We start from the raw sequence: 9,439 nt of genomic DNA, 5'->3' as shown, positions 1-9,439 counted from the left end.
ATTCCTGCTTAAGGTGAAGTTGCAGTTAAAAGTAAGCCAAGGAATCCCTGAAAGAAAATTACGGATTTGGGTTCACTGCTTTAGTGACAATAACATCACCTTTGGGAGGCAAAGGAAGAAAATTAATTTGTAAACAAGGCTGTAGTTAATACCATGCTACAACTCTGAACCTATTTAAATAACAAATTTCAAATTTTTCAATTGCTGTTTTCTGCTGATAGTCACTGAGAGACTTTCAGGGCAGTCAAATCCTCCCTTTCACTAGTGGTACCTGTTTCTAACAGACCAAGTTTTAACTCCTAATTGCATGCGATCCAAATAATAAGCAATGATAATCGGACTTCAAAATAAACTGAGAGTTAGGAAAAAACAAAGTTCACATCTGTAAAGTAACTTTATACCCTTCTTCATTCATTCTACAGAAGCAATTCAAAGGCTTCTCACCTCTTTGAGGTAGCGCATCAAACGGCAGAGAGCGTTCACCAGCGATAAGGTAAATCCAGTGAGCCCTTCACTTCTCTCATTTTTTTGAACCTCACGACCTGTACTTCGCTCATATTCTTCCAATTCATGCTCCACTTCACGTATCATGCGGTTGAGAATATCTAGGCTGGATCTGTTGTCCCTCTGAAGGCCAATGGGGATTGAATTAGCTGGAGAATCATCCCTCCTTTGTCTGGCAGAGTTCTGTGCAGTTTTTCTTTTCACTGAGGGAGTTTAAAAAAAAAAAGCATCATTGGAAATTCAACTTGTACAGAAAGCTTTGCAGTACCAATGAAATTACATTGTTTATTGAACTAAATCAAAAGAGAGGCCTTCTCTTGACCTGTGCTGAAATGGACCAAAGAATATCCCCAGTCACTTTGATTATTTTCAGATCAAAAAAAATAAATTTTCTACCACCACATTAGTACCTCTAAAGCATCATTTTTTGGCACTTTTATCTTAGACACCTATTTATACTTTCCTCCTTCTCAGTTAAAAGCATGGAAATGCTTTTAACAGCAGGTTAAAAATATCAGCTGCTTCCAGGTCTTTTATTTAGTGAGCAACTCTTCTACAACAATCCTTTCATGTTACAGTTTGTATCTGACGTCAGTACCCGCACACAAGTCTGTGCTGAATATGGGTACTGAAATGCATTCTAAGTCTGTGCAGCATAGAACAGAAAGCTGTATCAGAAATAGAGAAGCCCTGCATAAGAAAGAACCCCATGGCTAGCGGCAAAGGGCCGTATCTATGGTTCCCAGATTCATATGAATTTTGCTTCACCAATGAACATGTAGAATACAAGGAAATCACTCCACAAGGGGCTGTGGAATGTTCACCTTTAGAGATGCCCAAAACTCAGCTGGACAAGGTCCCCTAATCAAATTTTGGAGTTAGTGCTATGATGACTTCCAAAGACACCTTTTAATCTACATTTTATCATGCTATTAAGGTCCTGGGTCAAAAGGAGGCACATTATTTTTAGAAGTACTAAACTTTTTGCTGCAATTTGCTTTTGTCTCCTTGAGTTCGGGTTCAGCACTTGTCTCACAGTGTAAGCAGAGTCTACAGTCTCATCTTCATCTTCATTCTGCAGCCTTGAATGGACTCTCTTGACTACACTGGTAGCATTGAGGGCTGATTTAAAACACAAAACAAAACAAAAATTACACACACAAAATATTTCATGTATGTTCACAGAATCATAGAATGGCCTAGGCTGAAAGGGACCTTAGAGATCATTTAATCCAACCTCCCTGTCGTGGGCAGGGACGCCTCTCAACTAGTTCAGGCAACACATGGGGACCAAACAGGGATCGAACCCGCAACCTTGGTGTTATGAGCACCACGCTCTAACTGACTGAGCTAACTGGACCCCTAGTAGTATGCTATAAGGTAATTTTGTTACACGGGCTGGTTTTTTTAGTCTGAAAATTCATCTGAGCCAAATTAGCATATGTCTCTGTCTCTCACCCCCACCCAGAAAAGGAATTCCAGACAGGATCCTATGAACAGCTGAACAACCCTTGACTTGGAAAATCCAACCTGAGTGATCCAATGATGGAGAGAACATTGTTGGAGTCAAAGGCACATTTGATTCCTGCGATAAGGTAGTTTTTCTCATATCTTCTTCAGTCCACAACCGAGTATTCACCAATGAATTTTCTTCTCTCAGTAACCGAAGTAGCCTACATTCAAAACAAGGATAACGTGAATTGTGACTGGATAATATCATGATTCTAGATTATCTGTACAGCCTAGGAAAAGCTTTTTAAAACACCTATAACAGCTCAGGTGAGTTCCATGCTTACGTTCAGTCCCAGTCTGAATGTTACAACAAAGGGTTTCCTTAGAATCCCGAGTTTAGGAACAGAGTGGAAGGGCAGGGAATAGAAAATGTAACGTAGCTATTCCCATGCAACATCTCCTTAACTCCGTCTAGTTCCAGTGCTGAGAAGGTGGAAACCTGAATGGATATATTTGTACTGACCTGTCAGAATTGATGCTGGATTTGAAGTTCAGAGAGTCATGGTGTCCATCTTCAGACTGACTGACTGATAATGCTTCCTCTTCTACTTCACTAAGGGCCTTCTTAGGAGATAACAAAGAAAACAAAAAGGACTTCAGAGTAATTTCAATTTGACTTTAGGAAGAAGTTAGAGATCAATTTTCTGAAAATGTTTCAAGAAAAAAAAACCCACAAACATTTGTTTCAGTCTCTATCTCAAAAAGTAATTTAAAAATAAAAACAATCCTCTGCAGGAAGAATTTCAGATTACTTTAGTACCTAAGAAATACTGATACCGGTAATTGTCTCCGAAAGTAACACAGCAAATGATTAATGCAATATCCAACATTTGATTTGGATAACTTACACTTAGTAAGAAAGACCACACACAACATAGGATAAAAAAAAGGATTAAAAAAAGAAGACGTGGTATGCAATACATAAAAGACAGGTTCAGATCTGCTTGGAAACTCTACCTTTGCATATTCTTATTTTGTGCAAACAAAAAAGCGGCAGGACATGCATGGAACAGAACATACATTACCTGGGAATCCATGACAGATTCACTAAGGATGGAAACCTGAGTGAGAGGGTCACATTTTTGTACAATGGGTCCTTGAGATGATTCTAGGTCACAGTTAGGAGCCACTGTTACGTTAGGGAAACCTAGAGGAATCAGACAAAACGGGGAAGAACACAGAGGACTTGGTCTGTAGTATGTTGCAGGATACCATACTAAAAAGAAAGTTCCCCTGCTTCACACAAAAAGGGTCACAGGGATGTACGTTGCTTTAAACAACCACCAAAGACCAACCACAGCCGTGTAAACATTCAGCCATGTACCAGGTTTTCGTCCTTTTCACCTGCATAAAGATACTTGTGCGGAAGCAGCACGTAGGATGAAACAGTCATTATTAGCAAAAGAGAATGGCAGCCTATGGAGAAAAGAACTTAAGCTTAAGATTTCACATGCAAACAGCCAGTCCTGCCTTCCAGCAGGATAAGGACCTACAAGCCAGCATAAGAAAAGGAAAAGCCTTGTTCACAAATTGCTGATGAATCGTCAATAACATCCAAGAGCAAGGAGTCAATCTGTGGAGCAATGAGAATCAGATCTACTACCGTAGCTCAAACTAGTGTTCTGTACAGGTCAGTAGCTCGGCTGGGGAAATGGTGGGCACGAGACGTTTCATAGTAAGTGATCTGAAAGTCCACAGTGGACCAGCAGAGTAGGAGAACTGGCCATGGGTCACTCTTCCTGACCATGGGAGGTGTTATCCTCATCTGTGTTTCACCCAGCATGAACACGATTAATTCTACTACATCAGATGATGAGATGAAAACGGTTAAAAAGAATACTTGGCAAAGCAAGGCTATTTATGAAAACCAAAAGATAATCTTCAACGTACTGCCCCATATAAGTGAGATAGTCTACCTGTTCGTGTGCGAGGAATATCCCCAAACAAGTCTTTTGCCACAGCCATAACCTGATCAGATCGTTCCAATACATCTTGCAAACTGTAGTGATCAGACAGAATCTGAAAGCATAGCATATAAGGAAATATTTCATACTGAGCAGACCAGTTTTTCCTTTGCTTTTGTGGTATTGTTCTTCTAAAGAGTTAGCAAAAGAACAGCCAACAAGACAATGTCTGCAAAGCTGGTACTGTGCAATTAGATTCTAATTAAGACAGATCAGAAAAATCACACTTCATTCTGGGTGACTAGAATTCACCTTGTTTTTCTGAAAAATTAAACAGTTACTACTCCTGGGTCCCCCATCAGCACTGCCTCTTTCTCTCTAGAGCCAATCGTCTCACTCCCTTCTGCTCCCAGCCAGACATAAACAACAAGTTGGGTGTTTATGACACACTCTACAAAACAAAGACATACGTGTGGCAACTAAAAGAAATAAAAATCAGTACATGTCTTCAAATCATATGACACCATTGTTATCCAGTCAAAGAACACTTATATACATCTGAAAGACACCCAAAAATTGTACTATGTGATTAGATTCAAACCAGTTCAGACAGACTCGTTTCATTGAGCCTTGCCTATTGAAAATCCTGCCTAAAAATTAAGCCACCTACCACTGCAAAAGTTTCAAGAGACATAGACACTGCAATCAACATCTGGCATCAGAAGACGTTTTGAGAATCTCCATACATTTCTCGAGGCATAGCTTCTGCATTCAAGGCCCCTCTCCCTGAGCGTTCGAAGTCCATCGGTAGCACCGTGACAGCTGCCTCCTAAGGAAGAAGGTCTTGGAGCTCAAAGCAAGAGGCATTCAGCTACCATGAGCTGAATGGAGCTGCATTCCAAAGAGCTACCTTGAGTCGAATGGAGCTGCCTGCAGTCACGGCTTCTTGGGGAAAACACAATTCAAAACTCCTCACTGGCTTGTGGTTTCATTCACAAAGGAAATGGCAAACTAGTAAAACTATATTCTGCAACCTGGGAAGAAGGTGGTTATTCTTTAAGATCAGACCAGCCATGTAAATGACCTCTATTCATTGTGGTTAATTAAATTTAGCCAGAGAGACCTCAAATTCTTCAGAAGATCCCACAGTGAAGACAGGCTCACGTATGCCCCCCTATTCAAAATTTCTGAACTGAGTGACAACTTTTGCTCCCTCAGGTATCAGGCTTGCAGCAATTTCAGAGCATTATATGCTGTTACCTCCAGAGCTCCATTGATAAATTTGCTGGTTTATATTCAGCCTTATTCAAAAAATTCTAGGCTGTGGCATTTCATCTGCTTCCCTCCCACCTCCCCATTTTCCTATGCTTTGTTACACCAAGAAGTTTCCTCACATCTTTCCACACCTTTCTGGTCTTTTGAGGCCGAATTACACTGCAGTATACTACGCTTCTCTTAATCCATTTAGCAAATCAGTGAACGTACATCTTGCAATCACCTCACATATCTATTTTTCTAAATCACTATTCAGTTTTTACATCTGATATTAGCTAAATCTAGTCTTTCTGTTTAGCCATCTGATGACAAAACAATGCAGGTTCTTAGCCAAAGTCATGCCAGATCCAGAGAAGGGGAAAGAAAAAAAAGGAAAAAAGGTTACCTGTCCAAAACATGATTGCTTTCCCTAAGGCAATTAATACTGACATCTTTAATAAGACAAAAATTATCCTGATTTATTTGTTTTCACCCTGTCTACTATATCTCTTTCAGCATTAGCACGTTCCTAAGCTTCACCCTCCTGCTGAGCATGTTATGAACACTTTTAGAACGTTGCTCTCATGGTAGATTAGCTCACATTTGCTTGTTATCAGCAGAAAACAAAGCTTCTAACCCCTCTGGGCCCACTTGCATACCCTTGACAAATTCACTGTGTTCTGTACTCTGCCCCAGTTTGGTATCACCTATGAATATCATTAAAACTCATGTTCCCTCCTGTTTCAGTTTGTTACCAGGGATAATTAAACAGGCCTAATCCTAAAACCTCCCCACTATGATAACTCACTCTTCAGCGCAATACATTAATGTTCTTTTAAAAATAGGCTGTTACAAGACTAATCAGTGTGGTACCTACACATTCACCATCTACAGTTACAGGGGCAAACTCATATTGCTTTTTGGTTCAGATTTTTAGGCAGACAAATCTCCAAAAGATTAAAATGTTGCTCATCCATTTTATAACCTTTGTTCTTTTTCTTTTCAGCCTACAAGAAAAAAAACCACACTAGTAGCAACATCTTTCTAGTTTTTGTCTCTCAGTCTTTTGCAGCCAGTAGGACTGCCATAGGAAGCTACACTCTCACAACAGTAAATAAGGAACAAAGACCATCAAGAAAAGGAGAAAATCTCCATTGGTTGTGTTCTCCTGGGAGACCCAGATTAGAGTCCTCCCAGTTACTCTGAACAACAGCAGCCAGCAACGAGATTTAAGTTAAGTTAACAAGATCTAAGCTAGGCGTAGGTGACAATAGTGGCTGTCCTCCATCTATAGCATGCCAGTGTTCCAAAACAGCAATAGCCAGGTGAGTTTCATCTTGCTGGGCATCACCTTTTGTCTTCCTATCTGGAAGCATCTTTTTTCTGATTCAGAAGTAGGTACAGGGTATGCTGAATACGTCATCTCTGAATTTTAAAGCGGAAAGCCACTCAGGAAGAATTGAAATCTGTGAATTGTCACTGGAAATGGCAACAAGTACAGAAGACTATTCCCTAACTATGAGTTTCACATCTGTGAAATAGCAGTCACATAACAGGCAATCTAGCTAAATCTTAGAGAGAGTTGTCTAATCTACCTTTGTCACATATAATTTTTTTCTGCACAGAAGTCTTATTGAAGTTAGCCTGCTATTACATTAAAGAAATCTGTATAAAAGCGCATAGCTTTTTAAAATATTCCACTAAAATGCACTTGGCAGAAAAGTATGAAAATAACAAAGGTCAAAATTAGTCTGAAACCTGATTAGCACAGTATCCTTAACATAAAAATTTTACATGTCAAATAGAGAACCAAAAGGTGATTATCAATTTCAAGTACTTTCATTTGTTTCTATCTATGCTTCAGTGTTCTCAGAGATCGGAAAGAGATTTCTGAAAATTTATAAAAGGTGAAAAAGAGAAGAGATCTCCAGTGGTTAATCCACTGCACATTTAGAGGACTACTATATCAGGTTTATTTTAACTACCAGGTGAACATTGCTCATTGTTATACCAACAAGAATAATTCTAAGTTTGTTCAAGAGCTGATGAGGTCCGAAAGCTAATGACTACGTTTTGAGATTAGTTTTTATAATATACAGCAAGCAGTCACCTTCCATGTGAAACAAAATTAAGTCTACCATTCAAATTCCTTTTCAGACAGTGACAGCTACTGTCTATGTTAGCTAGGCTTAGGTTTGCCGCTACAGTACAGTATTTCAAAAGCAAATTAAAACAGTATATTTTCAGTTAGAGTGCTTCAGAATGCCTAGATAACTAGCTTTTTGATCCCCAGATGACAAGCTTGTCTGATAGCAGCCATAGCTCTTCAACCTTTGTTGTGTTCATTTTCCTTCCAGACACACTCTGTCTTTTCTCTGCTCCAATAAGCAATGGTAGATAAGGACGTCCCCCCCAGAAAGAGAAATGCTCATGTTTCTATCAAAGAAAAAATCCTAGACAGGAGGAGGAAAAGGCAAGACAGCAGTAAGAACACTAACAATACACTTTCCACAACACATAGTTTAACTCTGCAAACAGTTCCTGGTCAGATGCAGAGAGGCCTGTGGAATTACAGAGGGCATAGTCAGGCAACAAGGATCAAATGCACAACTGTATGGACCAGTCACTATGTTACACAGCCTATTCCAACCACTGTATGCACACAGCACATAGAGGAGGGAGAGTGTATGAATTCACGCAGTCAAGCAGCCCAAGAAGAGGAGCGAATTTTGACCTGCATGCCAGAGCAGTTTTCTGCTACTGCTGCAAATCATCTGCAGCAGGCTAAAAAAGTGCTTAGCTCTCACCTCACGCATCAGAGCCAACTTCCTTTTCTCCAAGGAATCAGCAGCCAGTTGGTTTTGCTTCTTCCATTTTCTCTTCAGTGCTTTCTCCTGCAGCTCCAAATGCGCCAGTGCTTTGTTTTTCGATTTGTGTATTTCATGGCGACGCAGCTATGTAAACAGAAAAGAAATAATTTCAAAATCAAGGGACAATCAAAAGCTATATTTGCAGGGTAAGGCTTACAAGCTCTTCTTGATTTTAGCATCCAAGCTCTGGATGCTATTTATGTTAACTTCACAGTAGTACCAATGACAGCTTCACAAACATCCAGAAGTGTACAATGCCACCAGTACCAGCCAAATTTAAAAAGGCTCCAAAGGTGAAGGGAAAAAGTCTCAGTTTCCATCTACCCTACACCACTGAGTCAGAAGAAGCTTTCTCAGCTGAAAAGGGACAAAAAAGCCACACACTATCACCTATACTACATATAAAAAGACATTTTCCTGATTTAACATTGTCAGTCATCAGAGATATTCTCTCTCTTCCTCTAACAACGATATATATACACATATATATTCAGTTTAAATACACATCAAACATGTAAGGTACTTGCTAAGGGGTCTGGAAGCTATCAAGCTAATCACTTACAGAATACACTCTCTCGGCTATTGTGCCCATCTCTGCTAAGTAACTTCCCAAAATTTATACAGTACAACAGTTCATACTGCCTATTCCATGCTGTCAATCCCTTCTACCAAGGAAAAGGAAATGGAATTCACATCTTTTGTAAAGAACAGGTTGTTCAGTATAAAGAAAGGATGTTATATTGTTTAGATGAAAACTGAGTATCCTCGGAATTGGAGGGATTCCTAAAATACAGCACATCTTTCAGTCCTTCAAGCAGAGATGTGACTTAGCTTCAACTACTCCACTGAGTTTTTATGTATTTATGTTTTTACGCTGTTATATACATTATTGTAATAAAACCTACAGCTACTGCTTCCCAATGCAAACAGAAAACCGAAAAAACCCTAACTGCCAGAGCTGGTGATGCACAATATCATAAACAAAGAACTAACACTAAAGAGCCAATATTTTCAGAAGCTTAAAAAGGAGGATGAGACGCTGGTAGAAAACATCTCCATAAGTATGGTAAACACACCCGATAACCAGCTAGTAAACTTACGATATCCTCAGCAGTTGCACGGTGGACTGTCAAATCCTGGACGGTGCTCTGCAAACAGGAACCAGAGAACACATCAAAAGTCAGAAGTTAGGATGAACTGGGTTTTTTCTTTTCCAAGTTCCGTTTAAAAAAAAAAAAATCCCTCAAGATTGTGATACAATTAACATAAAACTACACAACGATGCATTTTTTACGGCGCTGTAAAGCATTCCACCCTCAGGCAGGTGGGCAATCAGCAAAAAAGCCAGCCCACCGAAGAGTGGGCCGTGGTGCAGAGGCCGCAGGGCGGGCTGCC

The 9,439-nt window shown here is 39.8% G+C and overlaps 1 protein-coding gene across 1 annotated transcript in view; it reads right to left on the bottom strand.

Moving 5' to 3' along the window:
* The window catches only part of SPICE1 (spindle and centriole associated protein 1), a gene marked incomplete at its 5' end in the record, with an annotated part of 23,873 nt that extends 14,681 nt beyond the window's left edge, over positions 1 to 9,192 (bottom strand). The window contains 7 exons of the mRNA XM_009873481.1: positions 445 to 707; positions 1,486 to 1,626; positions 2,035 to 2,177; positions 2,480 to 2,577; positions 3,907 to 4,035; positions 7,982 to 8,128; positions 9,145 to 9,192. Of these exons, the coding sequence (XP_009871783.1) occupies positions 445 to 707; positions 1,486 to 1,626; positions 2,035 to 2,177; positions 2,480 to 2,577; positions 3,907 to 4,035; positions 7,982 to 8,128; positions 9,145 to 9,192 (969 nt within the window). The remainder of the gene's footprint in view (positions 1 to 444; positions 708 to 1,485; positions 1,627 to 2,034; positions 2,178 to 2,479; positions 2,578 to 3,906; positions 4,036 to 7,981; positions 8,129 to 9,144) is intronic.
* Positions 9,193 to 9,439: the final 247 nt, after the last annotated feature.

The sequence above is a fragment of the Apaloderma vittatum genome, unplaced genomic scaffold (assembly GCF_000703405.1).
Source record: "Apaloderma vittatum isolate BGI_N311 unplaced genomic scaffold, ASM70340v1 scaffold17807, whole genome shotgun sequence".
NCBI lineage: Eukaryota > Metazoa > Chordata > Aves > Trogoniformes > Trogonidae > Apaloderma > Apaloderma vittatum.
This window is presented reverse-complemented; position numbering and strand designations above follow the sequence as displayed.